Here is a 25,250-nt window from a genome sequence, read left to right on the forward strand (position 1 = left end):
TTAAAAAATCCTGGTCAGGGCACACCTAATTGATTTTACCACTCAAATGGGTCCACTTCACCATTCATTAAAGGCTTGCAAATCACCCTTTGAAAATCACTGCTTTAAGATGGGTGCCCATTTGCCCATTTTCAAGGCCATTTCCATTTCTCAAAGGCTTCTAAAATGTCTTCAGCCACAGACAGGGTCATTTTATGCCTGGCATGTGAGCAATGAAGACAGGCATTGGGGTGGGGGTGAGAGATTGAGGCACCCAGTAGCATGTTTCAGAGTGCCTGGTGAAAGTTTGACCCTGCATGGCTCGCTCTACCCGTTTTGGAATTTGCTCTGCCCTTCTCTGAACTCAACCTCAGCCATGTTTTCTCCTTCCTCTGAACATCAATTCATTCAACAAATATTTTTTTAAATATTTATTTGTTTTTAGAGAGGGAAGGGAGGGAGAAAGAGAGAAATATCAATGTGTGGTTGCTGGGGGCTGTGGCCTGCAACCCAGGTATGTACCCTGACTGGGAATCGAACCTGCAACACTTTGGTTCACAGCCCGCATTCAATCCACTGAGCTACGCCAACCAGGGCACAAATATTTTTGCAGTTCCTCAACACTAGGTGCTCTGCCAGAGGCTATGGAAAAGTGAGATGTGGGGGAGACAAGTTCAGAATCGGCAAAATGTCATGGGCATGTGTAGAAAGGGCGATTGCTTTCATCTTGGGTTGGAGTTTTGTAAAAGAGATGCTCTTGAGCCTGACCTGAGTGGATGGCTAGGGCTTAGGCAAGCAGAAGGAGGGAAGAAATTCTCAGAGGCTATTAAAACAAAGCAAAACAAAACAAAAACGTGTGAGCTGAAAAGCGTGAATATGTGAAGAGGTGTCCAATCCGTGGCCCAGGATGGCTATGAATGCAGCCCAACACAAAATCATAAATTACTGAAAACATGACGAGATTCTTTTCATCATTATGTGTTGCAATGTATGTAATGTGTGACCTAAGACAACCCTTGTTCTCCTAATGTGGCCCAGAGATGCAAAAGGTTGGACACCCCCGAGAGGGACTAAGGAGGATTTAGGGCCAGGTGGGGAGAATTGTTAATGCCTTGCTAGAGTGTGAGCTTTACCCTGGAGCCAATGGGGAGTCCTTAAAACTGTTTCATCAGAGGAGGATCAGCCCTTAGGGTTCGAAGTCTGGCAGCAGTGCGAGAATGGATTGGAGGGCAGCTGAAGTGGAAGCAGGTGGGCAATTAGGGGGCTGATGTGACAGTTTGGAAAAGACATAAATGAGGGCTGGACTTGGAGCAATGGTCATGGATTTAGAGAGGAAGGGACACGCGGAACAAATGTCATAAGGATAGAGCCAACAGGACTTGACAACTAATAATAGATGTTGTAGCAATGAAGTCTTCTCTCTTCCTCCCCAGTCTGACCCTCAGCCCTGGCCTTCTAGAGCAGCCTGATAAACTCTGTCAATATACCCGTACCAGCAAGGGGAAGCATGGGTGTGGGGGGTCCCCTGCTGTGCCAAAGGTGAGGAAGGGGAGACTGGTCATCATTGGCTGGCCAGGAGGCCAGGCTGGGCGCCTGCTGTTGCCACAGCATTTCCGAGGATCATAGCACTTCACAGCAGGAAAGGGACCTGAGGGTCTTGCTGTGAGGGAGGATGTCCTACTGGGAGGAGGGGTGGGGATAAGGATGGAGGAGTCCAGCAAGGGAGGACTCCTTAGGAAAGGCCTTAGCTTTGATCTCTTAAGCTCAGCTCTTTCCCCTTCCTCCCCTTCTCCCTCTCCCCTCCCCTTCCTCTCCCCCTTCCTCCCCCTTCCCCCTTCCTTTTCAGCCACCACTGCCCCTCCCTCCTTCTTCTTTCCCCTTCATTTTATCCTTCTGTCTCTTCTTTCTTCCCTTCTTTTCTTCTTTCATTTTATCTCTTCTCTTCTTCCTTCTCTCCCTTTCTACTCACCCTCCTCTTGGGTTTTCCTCTCCTCTTCTTTTCACTTCTCTCCCTGACCCTCCTCAGCACATTCACCAAAACAAACGAACAAACAAAAATAAGTTTTCCTTGGAGTTCAGGAGTCAGTATTTACAGCATTGGTAACCTGAGAGATGACTCAAGTGCTCAAGCCATCCCAACTTGGAGGGGCAAGTCCCCTAGAAAGGGTGTCACCTTGCATTGAAAAGGTTCCTGGCTGGCTGTCTTTGTAGTGCTTTTCTGTGCTAAGCTAAGTGCTCCTCTGACTGTAAGAGTCTCCTCCTGTCTTTTCACCATCTCTCTGGTGGATGGCTTAGGAGGTACATTGAACAGAGGGTTTAGCAGTTTACACAATGCAGTGAAGGTCTGTGAAAGCTGGGGCTAGAGGCGATTGTTCTCTCTTCTTTTTAAAAATTATTTACTTATTTATTTATTTTTAGAGAGGGGAAGGGAGGGAGAAAGAGCGGGAGAGAAACATCAATGTGTGGTTGCCTCTCGTGTACCACCTACTGGGGACCTGGCCTGCAACCCAGGCATGGGCCCTGACTGGGAATCGAACAAGTGACCCTTTGGTTCACAGGCTGGCGCTCAGTCCACTGAGCCACACCAGCCAGGGCCATAGCTCTGTGTCCTTCACTTCTTTGCTCTTCCACTGGCCTCTCACTTCTACCAGTGTGGCCCATGGACCAGCAGCATCCACTTCCCTGGGGAGTCTGTTAGAAATGCAGGGCCTCAAGCCCCACACCAGACCTACTGTTTCAGAATCTTTATTTTAACAAGAACGTCTGTGAGCGTTAAAGTGTGAAAAGCACCGTTCTGCATAGACTACCTGCCTCTACAAACACAGTCATTCCCAGAGCAACCCAGTTTGGGTTTGCTTGAAACTGTGCAGGGCTAAAGAAGCTGAAGGTCAGAGAGCCCTGGAGGGCAGGCGTCGCCACTTAGCTGTCTGCAGAGGTTAGCCAGGGTGTCTGGCTCTAAAGGAGGCAGCTGCCACTCAGCTCCAGCTGATGGTTGCAGGGTAGGAATACCAGCCTTTACGTATCGCACCTTCTCTATCCATTCATTTATCAATGGGTACTTAGCTTGCTTCCCTATCTTGGCTACTTTAAAGAATGCTGCCATACACATAGGGCAGCATATGTCATTTCAAATCACTGTTTTCATATTCTCAGGCTAAATACCCAGAAGTGGAATTGCTGGGTCGTATCGCTACAACATGGATGGACCTAGAGGGTACTCTGCTAAGCGGAGTCTGACAGAGAAAGACGAATACCATATGATTTCACTTATATGTGGAATGTAAAAGAACTACACAAATGAAGAAATACAACAACAACAACAACAAAACTCATAGACATAGAAAAGAAACTGGTGGTGGGGAGGATGGATGAAAAAGGCGAAAGAGAAAAAGAGGTAGACACTTCCAGTTGTACAATAAATAAGCCACAGAGGTATGGTGTATACACCCCAGGGAATATAGTGAACTCTATGGCAATATCTTTGCGTGGGGACTGATGATTCCTAGACTTGGTATGGTGATCACATTGTAAGGTCTATCATTCATATATATATATATATATATTTGAACATCCAACAAACTGAAAACACGGTGGTGGGCTGTAGGCCAGACTTTCCATTTACAGCTTCTGATGTATGTAGTCCGGGTTGGTTTGTTTGTTTCTAGCAGCAGGAACTCTTTGATCAAACGGAACGTTACCTGGAAACTTAATGTATTAAACAGATGAAAGGAGAACCACTGTGGTTGAAGTGGGGCTCAGAGCTCCTCCCACTCGGCCTGTCCCACTTCCCCCAGGACTAGGAGTGGCCTCTGAAGGACCTTCACTACACTATAAACACATGGATCAAAAAGCATTGAGAGACTCGAACACGTTTGACAGAGGGAGAGAAAGAATGCCTTATCTCAAGTCAAGAGCGACTTAGCAGTCACCCAGGGCTCTCCTCATCTGGCTCACTGACTCGTTTGCATGGTTCTCTAGTGCAGCCTTTCATCAATGAGGATTTATTCTACCGTGTCACTGGCAGGTGGTTTTCCAGACTCTGCTTGGATGCCTTCAGTGATGGGAAGCTCACCACTTCATAAGGTTGGACATTAACATGTGAGTTTGGCTTGCCAGAGGATCTTTGAACAGATACATATTGTTCATGAGCTTCTCAGGCTCTAAATCTGCCCAAGGGGTGCCACCTCTGCCTAGATGGGGGTTAAATCTGCTCATGTCATTGTAATTTGTCCTGCAGATATTTTGGCTCCTGCCTTTGTGCTGAAAAATAAATGGTGGATGGGAAAGTAAATTCCTTAGATAGATAGGAAGTTGTTGGAGGCTGAGGGCATGGCATGGGAAAAAGAAACGAGGGAGGGAAAGAGGAAAAGTAAGCACGCTAGGAAAAGCAGGGAGAGGAAATGAAGTCATTTCTTTGGGGTGTCCATCCCACAGCCAAAGATGGCAGTGAATGCAGCCCAACACAGAATCATGAATTTACTTAGAACCTTTATTTTTGGCTCCTCGGTTTTTGTTAGTGTTTGTGTCTTTAATGTGTGGCCCAAGACAATTCTTCTTCTTCCAGGGTGGCCCAGAGACGCCCAAAGGTTGGACGCCCCTTAGAGAGCAGAAGAGAGACCATGGAGAGCTTAGAGGAGGAAAGTAGCTAGTGGGTCCCTGCCACAGAGGAGAAAGCAGGCTTTTCATCTGGCTGGTCCCTATGGTCAAGCTAAAGTGGCCTTAGGGGGAGGCTGTTTGGGCAGGTCCGCAGTGTGGTGCTTTCTGTAGCAGCCCATTGGGTAGCATCTAAGCCCGTCTCCATGCCTGCCTGCTGAGGAGTGAAGAAAGACAAGTGTGGTCACTTCCTCCCTGCTCCTCCCTGAGCAGTTTTCAGGTACTTCTGGGGCCCACTGGGTTTCTTCTCTGGCCCCAGTCTGCCAAGTCAGGGAGCTGCTGGGGACACTTAGGGATGACGAATTGCATTTCTAAGTGAATGACTCTCCCGGCTGATGTTTCCACAGAGGAAAGGAAGCCCACACATACCCAGAAAACTTTCTTCCTCATATCAGAAACCCTGGCTGACCTCAACATCTCTGACTACTATACTTCCAAATACACATGAAGATGTTTTCTGTTCTTATTGGGGCCAAACACTATTATCTCAAGGACTCCAACATAGTGACTGGAGTTGGTTTAGATCTTGGCTTCTTATATTTTAATGTGCACATGAATCAGTGAGGATTTTATGAGGATGCTGATGCTGAGTTGGTAGGTCTGGGATGGACTTGGGATTCTTCCTTCCTTTTTAAAAAAAAAAGATTTTATTTATTTATTTTTAGAGAGAGGGGTAGAGAGGGAGAAAGAGGGAGAGAAACATCAAGGGTGGTTGCCTCTCGCACACCCTAATCTGGGGACCTGGCTTGCAACCCAGGCACATGCCCTGACTGGGAATCGAACCAGTGATGCTTTGGTTCTCAGGCCTGGGCTCAATCCACTGAGCTATACCAGCCAGGGCAGGATTCTTTCTTTCTAATAAGCTCCCAGGTGATGCTGATGCTGCTGATCTGAGGCCCAGACTTTGAGTAGAGACTAGATGACCTTGACAATCCATCTAGCTGGATTTTTATTCTCAAGAGTCCAAGATTATATTTAGATAGTATGGGGTACCTACCTATACACACTTTTCCTAACACCTTGCTTTGCATTGTTTTGTGTTAGCTTATTTGGGATGACATCCCTCATGTTTCTCTTTCCTCCTCTCCTGCCTTCAGAACTCTAGGCTCCTTGGAAGCACATGCCATTGGCCTCTGCCACCCCCTATCCCTTCTTCTTGCTTTCATCTCCTGACTTTCTGGCCCTTCCTGCTTCTCCGGCATCGTCTCCCACTGCTGTATTATTCTTCACTATATCCTACCATGTTGGACTGTTTCTGGTTTTTGCATATGTCAGTGTCATTGCCATTGCCATGTCTGGACCTTTGCTTTTGCTGTTTCTTCTGAATTTGGAACGGTCTTTCTCCAGATCTTTGTGTGGCTGGTTTCTTCTCATTACTCTGATATCAATTCAGATGCCGCCTCCCAGAGAAGCCTCCCTTGGCCACTTAGGTAAAACGGTGTCCTCCTTCCTCAGTTACCTTCTGTGATATCAACCTATTTATTATTTTTCTTAATAACTCTTCAGTACCTAAGATTACTAGATTTATTGTTTTTTTGGGTTCAATGCCTAAATCTCTCCATTGCAATATCCTGCCTTAGGATAGAGACCTAGCCTAGCTTGTGCACTCCTGTATCTTTAGTAGCTAGAACAGAGCTCGACACATAGTAGGTACTTTATCCATGATTCCTGGCTGATGCATTTTCTTTCTGGACATCCTTTCTCAGTCATTGAAGACTTCAGTGGCTGGATGATCACTTGTCTTCATCCTTCTTACTGCCTCTCTAACCTCACCTTCGCTGTGGATGGCCTGCGTGTACAGCCCTGGCCCCACTTTCAGTCTGTTCGCCACATTGCGACCTCAGTGGTCTTTTACGAATGCAAATGCAGCTCTCCTTTTTCTCTAGGTTTCAGCCTCATGTTGCTTCCAATTCCTGGGACGCTGCAAGCCTGTGTTCAATCCTGACTTTTGGACTTGCTCTTTTCTGCACCTGGAATGCTTTCCGCTACCTCCTTCCATGGCTTCTTGTAAGCCTGTAGGCCTCACGTGAAATGTCATCTCCTTGGAGAAGCCTTGTTTATCTAAAGCCTCTCTTTCCTCCCACAGAGTCACTCTTTGTCCTTTCACTTTCTTTCCTTCGTAACACTTGTCACCATCTGTATGACCATATTTACTTCCTTCATTTACTTGTTTATTGAGTAGGAATCAGGAAATAAATGGGTCCTGTCTTGTTCATTGCTGTATCGTCAGTGCCTAACACATTGCGTCCTGTACAGAGGCACATGTTTATTGAGTTTGTAAATGAATGAATACGAATAGGTAGTGATATATGTACTGACTATCATTTTGTCAGAACAACACAAGTTACAATGTAGATGTTAGCTTTAGGCTCTCAATACCAGCATTATACTCGTTGGACACTTTTTTAAAAACGATTTTTATTTATTTATTTACTTTTAGAGAGGGGGAAGGGAGAGAGAAAGAGAGGGAGAGAAACATCAGTATATGGTTGCCTCTCACGTGCCCCCTATGGGGGATCTGGCCTGCAACCCAGGCACATGTCGTAGACTGGGAATCGAACCGGCGACTCTTTGGTTCAAGGGTGGCACTCAATGCACTGAGCCACACCAGCCAGGGTGGATACTTTTAACTTTTATCCCTTTTTACTACTGCAGTCTACTCACTGTCGAGAATCAACAGTGCAAGTTCTCATTCTAGCTCAGCCGCTTACTTACTTGGTGACTTTAGGAGTCCTTTTCATTCTTAGGGGTTGTATTTTCTCATTTGTAAAATGATAATGTTAGAGGAGATAATGTTTCAGATCTTTGGTGACTCTGACAGCTATGGACAAGTGACTGCTTAACACTGTTAGACAAACAACAAGCAGTGTGTTCATTGTTTGATTTGCAACCAGAAACTCAGAGAAGCTGGGTACTTGCCCCAGGTTATCCGCCGGCAGTGAATTCGGCTCTTTACTCAGATCTGCATGAAGCCACAGCCACGGCAGTTAAGGGGCCAGCTTGGAGCCAGCTTGGAGCAGTAGGGCCTCTGCCCCCAGAGCCTGACTCTGGGCTCTTTGAATTACTATGGACTCAGATAAGGAGAATGTGCTAACCTGGCAACACACGTAAGACAGCCTCTTTCTTCATGTGGCTCATGACTGTAAAGAAGACAGCCTTTGGCACCTGTCCACTAAAAGCTGGTGCTAGCTTAAGGACCAAATTGGCTTCTGTGACATCACAGGGCATCAAGGGAGAGGCCCAGGGCACAAGATCATGCAAACCCCTTTTCCGGATTTCTCCTTCCCTGTCCTGAACGCTTGCTGGGTGCCAAGCCCTGTGCTAAGTGTTTTCTTTCCATGGAGTGAATTAATCAAATCTTCGTAACAATCCTAGGAAGGAGACAGTGTTATTAGCCCTGTTTCACAGAGAAGGGCATTGTATAGAGGTGCACCATTAAATAACCTGTCCAAATAAGTAGCAAAGCCAATAATTGAATCCAAGCGCTCTGGCCCCAGAGCTGATTCTCTTACCTACTACATTACATTGCGTCTGTCTGTTCACATGGTTCTAGACAAATAGGTGCTGAAGTCATACTGGATTCAATAGCCCCTTTGCCTCTGGAATCAACATCTGTTCTTCTGCAAGAGTCTCTAGGCACATGCAGTAACACTGGGCCGCTTGCTCTCAGACCCATTCTTCACTCGTCTCGCTCAGACTACATTTCATAGGCCCCCTTTCTGTCTCATTTCCTCTGTTCTGTGGGAAATAGCTGCGGGACATTGGTGGGCAAGAGGAAGACGAAGGCGCGGTATTTCCTCCGCTCTCTGCTGTAGAGAAGTGGAGTTTGCAAGTGGCTATATTTCCTGCATGACTCCAGCTTCTGTTGAACAACTACATTCATGGCACCTGGCCCATCAGGCCACCCGCCCCATGCTTTTAGCTTCAGTCTAGCACCCATTCCTGTGTAACGACAAGATTATCTTTTCCCCTTATCCATGTAGCCCCAGGAGTGGTAGTGGTTTTCTGGGGTTGCTGAATTCTTTTTTTTTTTAATTTAAATGATTTTTAAAATTATTTTTAGATAGAGAGGAAGGGAGGGAGAAAGAGAGGGAGAGAAACATCAATTCTTTCTGAAGCCTTTCGCACCACCTGGCCCTTAACCCAGGCATGTGCCCTGACTGGGAATCGAGCCAGAAACCTTTTGGTTCGCAGGGTGGTGCCCAATCCACTGAGCCACACCAGCCAGAGCTGTTTGTTAAATTCTAGCTTACCTTGCCATCCCTCTTTTGGCTTCTTATCTCTCTGCTAGTGTGAATGTGCTCCCTGTATTAAATGTTCTTTCTGGAAAAGATGTAGGTTTCTATTTTCCTGACGGGATCATGATTGATAGACAACTGTGTAATCCCAGGGATACTCACTATCATGTAATTCATTTATATCCCGCAGAGCATATATCACAACCTTTATCTTATTTGTTTTCTTATGCATTGTCTATCTTTCTTCCACTTCAAGTAGATTGTGAAGTCCATGAGAAACTTTGTTTTGTATCCTGAGATTGCATCACAATGTCTGGCTTATAGGTGGTAGGTAATATTTTTTGAAAGGTTTTATTTATTTATTTTTAGAGAGAGGGAAAGGGAGGGAGAAAGAGAGGGAGAGAAGCATTGGTGTGCAAAAGAAATACCTGTTGGTTTCCTCCCGTGTGTCCCCAACTGGAAACCTGGCCCACAACTCAGGCATGTACCCTGACTGGGAATCAAACCACCAAACTTTTGCCTTATAAGATGATGCCCAACCCACTGAGCCACACCAGTCAGGGCTAGGCAGTCAATACTATTGTTCAATGAATGCATCCACTGGGAAAAAAGTCCAAGTTTTTATTGGATATCTCCTATGTGCAAGATATTCTATTGTAGGAAATACCAAGGTGAGTAGTAAAAAAAAAACTTATAATTCCATGTAAGTGATAAGAAATTGAAAAATGTATATATGATGAGTATATTACTTTCCCGGGACTGCCATAATGAAATACTGCAGACTAGAGAGCTTAAACAACACCAATTTATTTTCTCACAGTTCTGAAGGGTGAAAGTTCAAGGTCGAGCTGGTTTGTTCTGAGAGCTCTGTCATTGGCTTTTCCGCTTGTCTTCACATGGTCTTCCCTCTGCACCCATTATTGTCGGAGCTTCCTTTTCTCATAAGGACACCAAAAGTAGTGGGCCAGGGCCCACCCTAATGACCTTATGTAAACCTAATTACTGCTTTAAAGATGCTGTCTCCAGATACACATTCTTTTTTATTTTTAACTTCATTTTTAATTACCGTTTACATCGATACTATTGTGCACTACTTTCAGGTGTACAGCATAGTGGTTAGATAATCATATACTTTACAAAGTGGTCCCCCTGATATTTCCAGTACCCACCTGGCACCGTACATAGTTATGACAATATTATTGACTGTATTCCCTATGATGTACTTTGCATTCCCATGACTGTTTTGTAACTGCCAATTGGTACTTCTCAATCTCCTTACCTTTTTCAACCAGCCCTCCAACCCCCTCCTTTCTGAAGACCATCAGTCTGTTCTCCGTACCTGTAGGTCTGTTTCCATGTTTTTATTTTGCTCTTTAGATTCCAGATGTAAGTGAAATCACATGGCATTTGTTTCTCTCTGTCTGCCCTACTTCACTTAGAGTAATAACACCCTGTAGGTCTATCCATGCTGTTGCAAATGATAAGACTTCATTCTTCTTTATGAGCAAGTAATATTTCATTGGGCATGCAGTCGCATTCTGAGGCATGGGTGGTTCGTGCTTCAATGTAGGAATATTTAGAGGACACAACTCAGTGTGTAACAACTCGTAAGTAAAAGATGATTTGTAGTGGAGAAGGCTAAATGGTAGTGCTGCAGGATTAGATGAAAGATGGTAAAAGCAGTATCCTGGAGTAAAGCTTCTTACAGGTGGTGTGCCTCGTGCCAGATCTTAAAGAGATATTAAAGTCCTGACAGTTTCAGTGGACTGGTTGTCAGGGGCGGTTCATTCATGAGGCTCAATGTGAGTGAAGGCCCAGGGGTGAAACACCATGAGGAGGCCATTGTAGAATCTCTGATGTCTGCACTATCAGACTTGGGAGGAAGTTGAAAGGTCACGCAGGCTAAGCTTCCATTGAACTCAGGAATCCTTTGCCAAAGGACCATTCAGCTTTTGCTTGCGCACCTCCCAGGATTGGGTGCTCATCAAGGCAGCTGCCTTGATCTTTGGCCAGCTATGCTTGGCCAAAGCAATGGCTTGGATGAAGTGGGGACAGTTCGCTAGGAAGTAGAGGACAATAAGGTTGTGTACGTGCCATGCCAGTGATGTCTTCATACCAGTCACCTTCAGGTGCTCCTTTCTGATGCCATATTTTAATTCCTTCTTGCTGAAGCTGCAACCTTCTTCTTTTCTTTTCTTTTTTTTTTTTTTTGAATCCCATTCTTGCTTGACCTTCCCTGTGGGTTAGAAGACTTGGATTCTTGTCTTGTTTGGCTCTGGTATGGATGTGTCTCCGTCTCTGGGCTTCAGTGTTTTGCTTATAACAGGGGGCTAATTAACACTCCCTGTCATGTGCAACTCACACGGCCATTGTCAGGGCTGTATGGGATGAGGGGTGTGAATGTGACCCACGGTGCCAACTCTAAGGAGATGCGCAGGTGCCAGCCTGGATTCCATTGCCCAGAACTGGGGGCATCATGAAGAGGTGGGCGGTTTCTCTGTTTACCTGTTTTGCCGATGTTCATTTGACTCATTCTCAGCAAAACAAGTAAATGGAGAATTCATCCATCGACAAGCTACCTTTTATATCCCTGAAGGTGGGAGAGAGAATCCCGGAATTGTGTGTGTGTGTGTGTGTGTGTGTGTGTGTGGAGAGAGAGAGAGAGAGAGAGAGACAGAACAAAATGAAGCTTGGAAAGCTTCAGAGGGTAAAGTGAACACTTTATCTTTTTTCGTGAGACCTTCAACAGGCCCCTTCCTATTGCTACTCCTCCATGTACTAATCTGTAAAATGGAGAGACTAATGCCTGCCCCCGCAGGGTTGTTCTGAGGAGTGAAAGCGGACATAAAGATGAAAGCCCCCAGGGAGGACCCACTAGGAGAGAAGACCCCAGGGGAGTATGCAGAGGGGGAGGGAGGGGGGGCAAGTACTGGCGTAGCTCCCCTGGGCAGGAGCTCCTTATTCCGGAGGTTGGCCCAACACCTCTGGCAACTTCGTGAGAGGACTTTTCGCTGACTCGACACAATTAGGGAGCCCCACAATAAACAGCCTCTAACTCCAGCACGGTGGGAGGCAGGCAGAGGTGGCAGCTGTCTTCTCCCAGACGGAGGTTATTCACCCCCTGCTCTCCCCGCATCCCACCTCCCAGTTCTCAAGTCTTGCCCGGGGACAAAGGCAGTCGGTTGGGACCCCCCTCCCACGCCTCTTCCACGGCCAAGCACCCCCAGAGCTGCCGGGCAAAGAGGCAGAGCCTGCCGGCTGGGATGGAACAAGCTGACTGAAGGCGAGGTCCAGGGCGGAGGGGATTGGGCTGTAGGGCTGTGGAGGAGGGGAGGCGGAGGGGGCGCTGGGGCTTTCGCTCGCTCCAGTCCTGCCAGCCCAGCCAGCCCCAGACAACCCGCGCCAGCCACCGGGGCCTCGGAGAAGCCGGACTTCGCAGGCACCATGCAGTGGATAAGGGGCGGATCAGGAATGGTGAGTGCACATAACCCTGGCTTCCCCCGCTTGAGCTTCAGTCCCCTAGCCCCACCCCCAGCTCCTCCACCAGCCGCCATGCAGTGAGCCCCCTAGCCTCTGCCTACCTACCGCCCTCCCTGCTGTCCTTGAGACACCAGAGAGCTTGCTGTGGCCATTTTAGGAACCCTTGGTCGCCTGCCTGCCTGCCGAAGAAAGCCCCCTCCCATCCTCCTTCGCATTCCTACAGCCTCCCCCCAACCCCAGAGATTAGGGTGGGATGGTAGCGGGGGTCACCTGAAAGGCCAAAGGAGCAAGGGGGCTGGCAGAGGGGCTCTCTGTGAGCAGTGAGGCTTGCAGGGTGCGGGCCAGCTGGCACGGGGGGTTGGGAGGGAGGGAGCAGTCACCAAGCCTGGGATTCTGGAGGACGTAGTATGGGAGAACTGCATAGTCCTCCAAATAGGCTGTGTACCCCCTCTCTCTGGCCAGTTCCAGGGCATGAGGGCCTGGGAGCCACTCTCCAAGAAGCTGTCTAGGGGAGCTTGGGAGCTCAGGAGCCCTTCCTTGCCCGGGCTGGGGTCACCCTGTCCATACTTGGGGGCTTTGTCAAGGAAAGACAAGCTGCAGAAATCCCTATCTTAGAAATGGGATGGGACCCCATTCAGTTAAGAGAACCCCCACCCCCATCCCAAGGAATGCGCACGTGTGTGTGTGTGTGTGTGTGTGTGTGTGTGTGAGTGTGTGTGATATTATCTTCCAACAGTTCATTTTATGCCATGTTGCTCCCTTCCCCACCTGGAGACCTTGGAATGACTTCCCTTGCAGAGAGGAAGTGGTGGCTGCATCTTGATGCCTCTCTGACTCAGCCAGGGGTAGCTCAAGTCAGGGCCTGGGGCTCTGGGGGTGGGAGGGCCCCATGCCTTTGTCCTCAGCTGGGATGCAAGGGCGAGAGGGTCTTGAAGGGCGATGGGTTGGGTGAGCAGGCCCTGATGGCCATGCCAGCCCACACTTCAGTGCCACCCACAACCCTCTGCTGAGGGGAAGTAGCCTGAAGCGGTTGGGCAAAAACTGGTGTTTAACTCCTTTATCGCTCCCATGCTGGAAGGGAGGAGGGAATCTGGGAACCATTGCTCAGGGTTTCCTTAGACCTCTGTTGTAGCGGCTCCCCAAGGCATTCAGTTTGTGTTCATATGTGCCAGGGTTTCAGGACACTCTTCATCCCAGACATGTCTCTCTCCCCAGGGTCCCATTGGGGCTCTTGCAAATGTGTGTAGACCCAGGAAAGATCCGAACAGGAAAAGACCTTCAAATCCTTGTCATCTGTATAAGGAGAGCTGGGACCCACAGAAGTGGGAGACACTCGCTCAGGGTCACACAGCTCCACAAAGGCAAAGCTGAGCTTCCCGACACTCTGTCACGGTCCCTCTCCACTGCTCCACAGACTGAGCAGTTCAAATGGCTCTGAGAGAGGCAGGAAGGAACAGAGTCATGATCTTGGGAAAGGCTTCCTTCAGGATGAACTAATGCTGTGAAATTGGCTTAAAAAAACATGTCGGTCCTGGTATTTCTGTCAGCTGGGTATGTGTGAGGACTCCCTCCTCTTTGAAAAATAATGCAATATAGGGGTCCAGGGCCACCCATTAACAACAGATGAAATGAATGGAGACATTTCCAGCTGTGCCCATTGCATGGGAGAGAGGAGAGTAGCAGACACCTTGTGGAGACTATACAATTAAAGCTTCATTGATGAGAAACTCTTATATTTTTCAGATACTGAAGGGGAGAATATATGATGGAAGTCTTGCTTTAACTGGTTGCCAGAATTCAAGAGATAGGAATAGTGAACTCTCTTCTAGCCTGAAAGGCAGGAAACCTATTGCCTTGGTCCCACTGCTGTCTGATGGGAATGCTCTGGGCCTCTGTTTTCTCACCTGTTAAATGGGGCTGTTCGTGATCATCCCAGTTCCATCCAGATCTGAGATTCTTACAAGTAAATCTTGGCTAACATTTAGTTAGTGGACCATTACGAAAAAAGTAGGCAGTGTATATGTAGCTACCATTTTATGCTGTGGCCAGCCAAAAGGTCTTTGCTCCTTGTTCCTTCATTGGCAGATCGTTTGAGATTCAGATTGAGTTTTTTTGTGACAGTGAGATTTCGTTTCAGAATGTCCGACTGTTATAATGGATTGCAGGTGCCATATGTATATGAAGGCCCTAGAACATAAACCACCAACCAGAATTTTGCAGAATAAAATCTGTCTCTGTAGAGAGAGAGAGAGTGTGTTGAAAACTGTGAGTTCACTTTTGATGGTAGCTTTTTCAGTGGGTTTATTCAGAGCTTCTGCCTGCAATGCCTATTTGTGCGAGGTTAGGCAGCGTGCCTAGGATGGAAAGAATTCAGGTCTCAGAGTCCCCCGTTTGGGGCTGAGGACCTGGCTTTTACACTTCTCAGCTCTGAAACACTTGCCAGTTGTCAATTTCATCCTCAGCATTCTCATCCGTAAAACCACAATGAAGTACCTTATGGCCACTCTTGAGGTCATTCATTCGTTTAACAAAAATAGAGAGTATCTCCTCTGAGTTGGCCCTGATCTAGGGGCTGGGGAGAGGGCAGTGATCAAAAGCAAAAACTCTACTCTCAAGGATCTTACATTCTGGGGGCTTGGAGGTTTCACTAAATATTTTTAGGCAAATGAATAGACATTATATCCAGGAGGGCTAAGTGCTAAGAAGAAAAAGAAAACCGGGCAAGACAATAGAGAGACATAGCAGGTGGGATGCTGTATTAGATCCACCAGAGCCTCTGATTAAGGGACATTTGAGCTGAGATGTGAAGGAAATGAAGGAAGGAGCTCTTATGTGGCTGTTTAGGAGAATACGGCTGTAGGCATAAGAAACTGCCAGAGAGAGAAAGAGAGAGGGAAGGAGGGAGGGAAAAACTGGTTTGTTTAAGGAACAGCCAGGAGGCCAATGTTCTGGGGACATTTAATCTGAGTGAGAAGGGTAGTTTTGGGAAGGCTTTGATCAGATAAAGGACATGATGTGACTTAGGTTTTAACAGCAGAAGAGATTGTAGTGTGGCAAAGGAAAAAAAAAGCTACGAGGAGGCTCTTAAATTGGCTAGGTTAGAGGTGATGGCGGCCTGGACCAGGCTGATAATAATCTGTCTGAAAGGGCTCGCTCTTCTCCTTTGTAGCATCTTTTGTAGATAGTCTGTGTCTTTGTCCTTTCTGACCATCCATCTGATTCTCAGATGTCTGAGTGGGTGGATGCATTCAAGGTCATTTTGTATCTAAGTCAATGATCACATTATCTGCTTCAGGCTGCTTGGGCTCTGGTGGAGCTAATTGAGAGTTGGGTCTGTGTGAATTACCAATGAACCAGTTCCTTGCTTTCTAGGATTCTGGAGAAGAGGACTAAGGACATTATTAGTACTAGATGTCGTATACTTAATATATGTGCTAACTGGAATGGACCAATTTCAGTACTCTGTCTTCTAGATGACAACATTATTTTCAGTAATAATCAGCACTAATATTTTCTTAATTTAAAAAGGGCCAAAATAATTTTAGGACTATATAAATGTAACTACTTCTTCAGTGTTAGGAGTCGAAATTATATTCGGCCCTTCGAAGGCAACCACGAGGCTGATGTGGCCCCTGGTGAAAATGCGTTTGGTACCCCTGGTCTAAACCTTTACAAAAGGAAATGAAATGAAGGAACACATGTAAAGCCTCTGTCTGTCTGCGGAAGGGGGGAGCTATATAACCGGAAGGTCTCTGAATTCAAGTTCCATATATTATACAATATTATCAAAGGATAAATAATTAAAGGTGCTAATTTGAAACTTTATATAGATGATCCAAACTTAGTAGTAACAATTGCTTAGAACTTCGACCAACAGAATATTTTTTTTTTAGGGAGGAGTATTTTATTACTGGCATTGCTGAAAATTGCTGGTATTACTTAAACAACAATAAAATAATTAAAAAAATTTAAAAATTGCTGGTGCATGGTGATAATAAAAAATACTATGGCTTTTAGTCTTAAAAAAATTGTCTAGAGACAGTGCGCTCCTTCTTTGCCTGCACTATAGTCGTTCACTCCTGTTGTCCTACCCGTTGTCTGCGAATGCTTTGGAAAAGAACATGGAATCTTGGAATACATACCATGCCAAATTTTGTGCGGCCTTCATAAAAGTCACAATATTTGAGTTGTTGGCAATCTCTGTTTAGGCAAGATAGAATGGCCAGCTGTTAAATTTAACAGTTGATTTGATTCTGCTATGAATAATAAAGATCCATCTACACTGGCTTAAAGCACACAGGTTTTATTTTTTTTGCATAAAAGAGCTCAGGAGATGGGCATCCCTGGCTCAGGATGGCAGCTTCAGGGAGTCTTTCGGGACTTTTCTGTTCTACCATCCCTAGCATTTGGACTTCATTCCTGAGGTTGTTTCATGGCCCAAGGTGGGTGTTGAAGATCCAGAACACTATATGAAAATGTATATGAAATTCAAATTGCATTGTCTATAAATACAGTTTTATTGGAACACAGCCACGCCCATTCTGCCTTCATGATACAAAGGTGGAGCTCAGTAGTTTTGACAGAGACCACATGTCCAGTAAAGCCTAAAGTACTGACTAATTGGCCCTTTACAGAAAAGGTTTGCAGACCCCCCACCTCAGAGCCACAGGCTTTTCATGGCAGGACCTCAAGGGGAATGGCTGGGCAGGAGCAAGCACGGGTTTCGATCAGCCCCCCTTGATTTATCCAGAGCACCTGGGATTTTGCTTTCTATGTTGGGTTGTTGCTTATGATTCTGGAAGAGCGTTTTGGCTTGCCTTGCATTCCCCCTGCCTTCCACACAAAAATGTTTGAAGACCACCCATTTTTTTAAATTTATTTTTAGACAGAGGGGAAGGATGGGAGAAAGAGAGGGAGAGAAACATCAACGTGTAGTTGCCTCTTGTGTGCCCCCTACTGGGGACCTGGCCCATAACCCAGGCATGTGCCCTGACTGGGAACCGAACCAGTGACGCTTTGGTTCACAGGCCGGTACTCAGTCCACTGAGCCACACCAGCCAGGGCACGTGTTACTATTTTTATATTTTCTTGAGAGACAGAGGTCAAGCCAGCTGGTTCAGAACCACCGCTTCATTTGTGTGTGATCACTGACTAATCATGTTACATTTCTTAGGGTTTTTTCTAGCTAATCTGAAAGAGAAATTTATGCCATTACTTAATACCAGCTCAATGTGTTCTCTCCCCATGTAATAGATGCTTGGCAAAAAATTATTTAAATTATCATGAATAGGTAATACATGCATATAGCACAAAATTCAAAGAGTAGGGAAGGAAATGTGGAAAAAAATGAAGTATCCATAAATCTCCCTTATTCTCCTGGTCCTCTGTCACACAGTCCAGAGACAGTCATTGAAATCAGTTTCTTTGGTGTTCATATAAAGGTATTCTAAGCCTTTACAAGCATCTCATGTGCATACACACACACATTTTCTTTTCTTCATACAGACAGTAACATTCTGCATTTCTGCGCTTGCCTTTTTTTTCCAATCAACAGTATGTCTTGAAGATTATTCCCCATCAGTATGTACAGAGACGCCTCCTTTTGTATGACTGCATAGGCTTCAATTGTGTCTCCTATTGATGGCCAATTAGTTTGTCTCCAGTCATTTGCCGTAATAAACAGTGCTGCGGTGAATTTTAATGGGCCATTTAAAGAAAATGGATGTTTATGAAGCAGTTGCTATTTCCGGGACACTACATACCAGGCTGAGGTGTGGGATAATCAAAGACAAGATGTGATTTATGTGCTCAGGAGCTTAACGGTTCAGTAAGGCAGAAATGAAGGCCGTGGGAGGTACAAAGAAGGTGATGTGGGAGTGTGGGCGAGCAAGAGCACAGTGGAGGAGGTTTTCAGGGGATTGGGCAGGTCCTGGAAAAGACAGTATTTAAACTGTACCTTCGAGCCTTTCAGGTGACACAAGTGGCTTGGCGTGGGGCACAGGCATGGTAGGTGAAGCATGATATGTTCCAAGCAGAGGGGAACACCATGTGACAGAATTGAGGCATGAAAGTGCTAGTTTGTTCCAGAAATCATCTATGGGTGCTTGGATGTGGCTGAAGCCAGTAATTCTGGCAAGGTGCAGTGGAACCACATTGAGAGGGACCGTGAATGCTAGGCTCAGGCGCTTTGCCCCGTAAAAAGGGCAATGACATGATGATACTTGAGGCGTGGAGGATTTCTTTGGTGCTATAGGTAAAGGGGGTGAGAAGACGGGAGAGGTGGTTTCATTGGACAGCTAGAGGCCATAAAGAGAGTGACAGAGAGACGGAGAGAGAGAGAAATGTCCCAGAATGTCTCAGGTGATACAGTCCGGCCAGAGGCGTTCTCTGTTATTCGGCCTTTTTATTCTGTTAGGTCTTCAATTGAATCGGATGCACCCGCATTGGGGAGGGCAATCTGCTTTCGTCAGGCCAGCAGTTGAGCTATTAACATCACCCAGAAACACCCCCACAGAGACACCCAGAATAATGTTTGGCCAAGTGTCTGGGCACCCCTTGACCCAGTGCAGTTGATACATAAAATTAATACATAGCAGCTTCACTTACTTGCCCAGTGTTCTGTGTGAGGAGACAGGGAAACGCTGTGTGGACTGTGCTGTTCTCTCCCCATATGGGGAGTAATTATTATTCCTGACAGGATGGAAGCGATACACACTTGGGTGAACAGAATACTATCTTTTCTGCTGCCCTGAATTCAGGCCTCAGAAGACTAGACCTGAGTTTCCTCTTCTCCGAGCGATAAGCGATCCAACAGGAATTTCATTCACAAGGAACAATTGCTCCTGCCCCAGCTGAACGCTTCCTGAATTCTCTGCTTCAGGAGAGAATAAGAAAAGGCCCCCAAACAACCTCCTGTCATCACGAGAGGAGTTTTTTTTCTCAGGAACCCATTGCTTGCAGAAGTTTTCTGATTGTACTGTTTTGGGTGTGAGTGTGTGTGTGAACGTGACTAGTTCTGTGAGTGATTAAGCTGTTCAGTCATAGAAGCCAAGAAGGAGGGGGAAGAAATGCATTCAGCTGGCCCTAAGAAGCCCTATTGCCACGGGGAGATATTGTGTCTAAGGGCCTGCCGGACATACCAGGGAAGTGACATTTAAGTTGAGTCAGCAGTGTGGAGATTTGGGGAGAGAGCCTATGAATTTGGATTGCAATAAAAAAAAATAAAGGAAGAGACAGCCAGGCTTGTGGGAAGTGAGGGGGAGGGGCAGGGATGGCAAAGGCCTAAGGGCTCGGAAGAAGGCACAGGGAGAGAGACAGGAGGCAAGGGGCATGACTGGAAGACAGAGAGTCAGACAGGGACAGCTCACTCAGGACCTTCTAAGCCCGGGGAGTTTGTAGGCTGAGGGAGGGTGCGCATTAACTATACCCAGAGGTGGCATGGTGCAGTGGTTAATAGGACGGACTCTGAAACCTTCTTAGTGGTGATTTGGGATGTTGACTAAGCTCTCTGTGCCTCAGGTATGCCCTCTGAAAAACGGACACAATAATGCTGCTGTTCATAGTGTTACTGTGAGGGTGAAGTTGAGTTGACGTGTTCACAGTCAAATTTATTCAAAGTGCAGTAGAAGCGTTTGAAGCGGTGAGATGATGGGGTCTGCCTCGTGCTCCGAGAAGCCGACCTTCGCAGGGAATGGATTGGGGATGGTGAAAGCGGACATGGCCAGCCCGGTTGAGAGGCTGCGGCAGAAATGAAATCCGTGGAGCCGGGGAGAGGAGGGCAGATTTGACATTGATTCTGAAGACAGAATCAATAGGAATTGTGGCTGGATTGATTGAGAGAGGTGTAGGACACAGAAGAAAGAAGGAAGATGATCCCTAGGTTTCTGGCTCTGTCATGACTGGCTTTTTGATTTGGGACAAGGGATTTAACCGTTCTAAGCTTCAGTTTCCTGATGTATTACTCAGGGTTCTCCAGAGAAATACTATCAACAAGATCTATATGTCTCTGTATATCTGTACCTATATCTATCTACAGAGAGAGAGATTAATTTATTTTATTTCTAAATATTTTATTTATTTATCTTTAGAGAGAGGGGAAGGGAAGGAGAAAGAGAGGGAAAGAAACATCGATGTGTGGTTGCCTTTTGCGCACCACCTACTGGGGACCTGGCCTGCAACCTAGGCATGTGCCCTGACTGGGAATCGAACTGGTGAGTCTTTCATTTGCAGTCTATGCTCAATCCACTGAGCTACACCAGCAAGGGCTAATTTATTTTACGGAATTGGCTCATGTGATTGCAGAGGTGCAAGTCCAAAATCTGAAGGGTATGCCAACAAGCTAGGAAGACTTGCAGTGTGGGTCCAAAGGCAGTGTGTTGGCAGAATTCCTTCTTGCTCAAGGAGAGGTCAGTGTTTGTGCTATTAGAACCTTCAGCTGATTAGCTGAGGTCCATCTGCATTATGGAGGACAATCTGCGTTCCCCAAAGTCTGCTGATGTAAATGTTCATCTCATCCACAAAATACACCTTCACGGAAATATCCAGAAAGCGTGCGACTGAGTATCTGGGCATTGTGTTGCAGGCAAGGTGAAACATGAAATTAACCATCACGCCTTATGTATGAAAGTGGAATAATAGTACCTGGTCACTGGTACTACTGTGAAGATGGACTGATTTAATCTATATAAAGCACGTGGTACAGTGTCTGCACATAGCAAGGGCGCACGTGATGATAGCCTTTATTACTTCCATATAATAACAATCCCTCAAGTGTGTCAGTATTTTGCATTTTCAAAGCACATTCACACACGAATTCACGTAAGTCTCACAACACTCTTCATCCTTTGAAGTGGAGAAACTAAGGCGGGGAGAGATGAAATCTCTTCTCCACACACCTATCTCCAAACAGAGCCGGGACAGGAAATAGGTGTGTAACTCCACAGTAGCTCCTCACGCACGACTTGACTTGCTGGCCTGAAATGGATGTGTGCCTTCCTCCTTTATTCCGGAGGAGAGGAGCACCGGTAATAAGATCATCAGTGCAGTAAGGCTTGAGGACAAATAGCTAACATCAACCAAGCCTGTGTTTATTTTGTGCCAGGCACTCTTCTAAGTGTCTTGCACATGTATCTAATTTAATCTTGCCAACAATCCTATGAGGTAAGCATAATTTTTCAGTGGGGGAAAGTGCCAGGTAAGGTTTGGAAGACAAAGAGACCCTCAGGCCCACTGCTGAGAACTCAAATGACTCTTACTCCTTCCTGCCTCGCTTCTGTACGTTCCAGACATTGTAAAAACTCAGTGAAGCTCTTTGCGTGTTTGGAGACACATACATTTGGGTGTGTCTAGGCTAATGAGGCTTGGCATAGTGCCTTTTGTGTACATAGCAGGCACTCGGTGAGTATTTATGGAATGGATGAGTGAGCTGATAAAGGAGGCGAACCCCAGGCTACCTGTAGCCACCGTGCCTGGAGCTGGCTCCAGAAAGAGCAGAGATGTTTGCAGTACACGTTACCTTTGGCCCAGGTGAGATGTCCTGGAGCCAGCCAGACAGTGAAGTGAGGGGATAGGCTGAAGGGGGAAGCTTAAGTCCTTCCTAGGAAAATTACTTCACTCCTCTGGATGTCAGTTTACTCCCATGCAAAAATGAGCCCATTCATATTCTCTCTCTCTTTCTGCCTACACACACACACACACACACACACACACACACAGCAAATATTCATTCATTCGCTTAGTAACATTTATTGAGTACCTGCTGTGTACCAGGCACTGTTCTAGGCACTGGTGAGCAGTGAGCAAACCAGACAAAAGTCCTTTCTTCATTAAACAGATTTTCTTTTCTTTTTTTAAAGATTTTATTTCTAGCCCTGGCTGGCATAGCTCAGTGGATTGAGCATAGCCTGCAAACCAAAGCATAGCAGGTTCAATTCCCAGTCAGGGCATATGCCTGGGTTGCAGGCCACAGCCCCCAGCAACTGCACATTGATGTTTCTCTCTCTCTCTCTCTTTCTCCCTCCCTTCCCTCTCTGAAAGTAAATAAATAACATCTTAAGAAAAAGATTTGATTTATTTATTTTAGAGAGAGGGGAAAGGAAGGCGAGAAACACACATCAATTGCTTCTCCCAAGCTCCCAAATGGGGACCTGTTCCACCACCCAGGCATGTGCCCTGACTGGGACTCGAACCAGCAACCTTTCAGTCCACAGAATGGTGTTCAACCCACTGAGCCACACCAGCCAGGGCATATTTTCCACTGAGGAAGATACATGCTAAGCAGCTAATTAAGTAAAATATATAGTATGGCAGTTCTAAATGCTAAGGAGAAAAAGTACAGCAGGGAAGAAGGATAAGTATGTGTGTGGGGGTGGTTAAAACTTCAGATTCCTATTTCCTGCTACGCTTGTCTCACAAGGTTGCCATGAGGTTGAGATGCAATAGAAGGCCACGGTGTTGAGGGAGGTGTAAAGTTCTAATTAAATGTAAAGCGCGGTTATTTTGGGAAGGATATTTTTCTGTTGGTCCTCACTTGCTGTTTGCTTCTTATCAGTACAGCAAGACTTGGGGTCTGCAGGGAAGGAAATTCAGGTTCCAAGCCTGGCCCTGGCACAGCAGTTTCTTAAAAGCCCAAATGTATGGAATTTGATAGGTCTATAGCCATTTCCCCCCAAATGGGGTCTTCTGGCTCTTTATCCTTTATTCTTTCTCATTCTCCTATGAAGCAGTGGGAGCTGGGGTAAGTCACTTTCCTTCCGCGAGGTAAAGCGTTCCCCTTCTGTAAACCGGGAATGATTACCCCTCACCGCTTGACAGCCTTCTTGGACTATTGTGAGGTGCAAATCAGAAAATGGGGACAAAAGGGCTTTCTGTGTCATAAAATGGGCCTGTAAGGGCCGGTTGCTGGGATATGGAGAATTGGCACTGCTGCTTCAGCCAGTTGTTTTGTTCTCTGTCAATTGGTTGTATGTGCAGAGGGGGGACAGTGAGCCTCTGGGGTGCCACTTCCTTTCCTTTCTGAGAAGCTGCTAAGGATCGTGGGATTATCACTTAGCCTCAGCACCTCCTCAAAATAGGAACTGTGACACGGAAACGCTTGGCGTCGCACAGTGGAGTGGCAACCAGCGACGTGTGGCTCCTTTTGGCGATTCTGCTTTAAAGGGTTCTGACGCCCAGTTCACAGAGTTCACAAATGACTCAGGGCCTTCCAAGCCCCCCCACCCCTTGCCCCTTGGATGTTACCTCATGTGGCAGGTGAGGGTGGGAAAGGGGAGCCTCGAATAAGCAGAATCTTCACTTAGTATCCCACGCCCTCCTGTTACTACTATAACAATTCTTCGCATTCTAACCAATATTTTTATTACATAGAGCACTTTCAAATCCATTATCTCATCTTCTCTTTGGTACGTATTATGTATTTTTTTTCTATTTACACATAAGGAAACTGAGGCTCGGAGAATATATGATTTGCCTAAAGTTAAAGGCAGAGATACTATTCAAACCCTTAAATAATCGTAATTGTTAGCATTTACTGAACATTACTATGTGCCAGGCATTGTTCTAAATGGTTTACATGTATCCATTCATTAAATCCTCACCTACAAGCTTATGATTCTTCCTGTTTTGCAGAGTACTAGGGTACTGAGAGTCCAGAGCTTTCTCAAGGTGCAGGGCAGAGTGGGAACCAGGGCATTGTGCCACTCACCCCATTTTAAAGGTGAGAAAAATGATGCTCGAAGGCATGCCGTAACTTGCTCCAATAAGCAGCAATGGGTATAACTGAGGTTGACCCTCGGCAGGCTGGCCCTACTGCCTGTGTTCTCAACTGTCAAGCTATACAGCCTCTCAGTGTAGGGCTCTTCCAAGCTTGATTCCTGGAAGCAGAGAAAGGGAGCAGAGAGGGAAGGCATGACTTACTAAGATCACACAGCACGTTTAACATTTGTAAAATCTAGTATTTGAGTGGATACTATATTCACACAGATAAAAAAAAAAACAAACTGTAAAAATATATACAGTGGATGTTCTCTGTCCACCCAGGTCAGAGATGGGTCACCTGCTTTGTATCTTTGGATGTATCATAAAGAGTTCCTTTATGCACCTACAAGGCCTGTCCAGAAAGTATCCAGCCATACACTATGCAAAATACAGACACTTATTGAAGAAGATACGAAATACAAGAAACACTGCACATGGGACAATGACACTTTACCCCTTCAAAGTAGGCACCTTGGGACCTGACACAGTTCTCCCACCATTTAAAACTCTCTGCAAAATCCTTTGTTGGAATCGCCATCAGCTGCCCTGTCATAGTTTCCTCAATCTCATCAACGGTCTGAAATTTCTTCCCTTTCAAAGGTGATTTTAGTTTTGGGAGAAGCCAGAAATCGCAGGGTGCCAAATTTGGGATGTAGTGAGGCTGAGTCACCTGGGTCATTTGATGTTTTGCCAGAAAACTCTGCACAAGATGTGAAGCCTGAGCGGGTGCATTGTTGTGATGAAGCTGCCAGTTACCAGTTGCCCATGGCTGTGGCCTTCTGAATCATCTGAGTAATTTTCACAGGGGAATGCTCAAACTTAATGCAAAATGTGATGCAGATTCCTTGCTCTACTCACTCAGTCATTTTGCATATGGCGGCCGCACAGTGCACATGCTCACTCAATGGCATCTACCGCCACCACTGACTAGTGCAGTGAAGTCATCACTGGTCATGCATGCTCATTCTAGTCCACTTTCCTTGGCTGCCAGGTTACATTGATGTCGCACAAACCATTCTCATTATGTGGCTGGACTTTTTCTGGACAGATCTCGTATAAGTAGACACAGACATATTTTCTTCTTTCTCTTATTTTTTTACCTCCTACAGCATGTATTTTACATAATGTATCTTTGAGCTCTCTCCC

At 46.2% G+C, this 25,250-nt stretch overlaps 1 protein-coding gene across 3 annotated transcripts in view; it reads left to right on the top strand.

The window, feature by feature from the left end:
* Positions 1-25,250, top strand: part of ARHGEF9 (Cdc42 guanine nucleotide exchange factor 9) — a 199,060-nt gene that overhangs the window by 58,037 nt on the left and 115,773 nt on the right. Inside the window, exon 1 of one of the 3 annotated variants that reach the window (XM_028522796.2) lies at positions 11,860-12,344. The exons of 1 other annotated variant lie outside the window; for it this stretch is intronic. In XM_028522796.2, the coding sequence (XP_028378597.1) occupies positions 12,315-12,344 (30 nt within the window). In that variant the 5' untranslated portion in view covers positions 11,860-12,314. Of the gene's footprint in view, positions 1-11,859; positions 12,345-25,250 lie in introns of those variants that run through there. One more of the 3 variants, XM_028522798.2, reaches the window with a different exon arrangement.

Source organism: Phyllostomus discolor, chromosome X (assembly GCF_004126475.2).
Source record: "Phyllostomus discolor isolate MPI-MPIP mPhyDis1 chromosome X, mPhyDis1.pri.v3, whole genome shotgun sequence".
NCBI lineage: Eukaryota > Metazoa > Chordata > Mammalia > Chiroptera > Phyllostomidae > Phyllostomus > Phyllostomus discolor.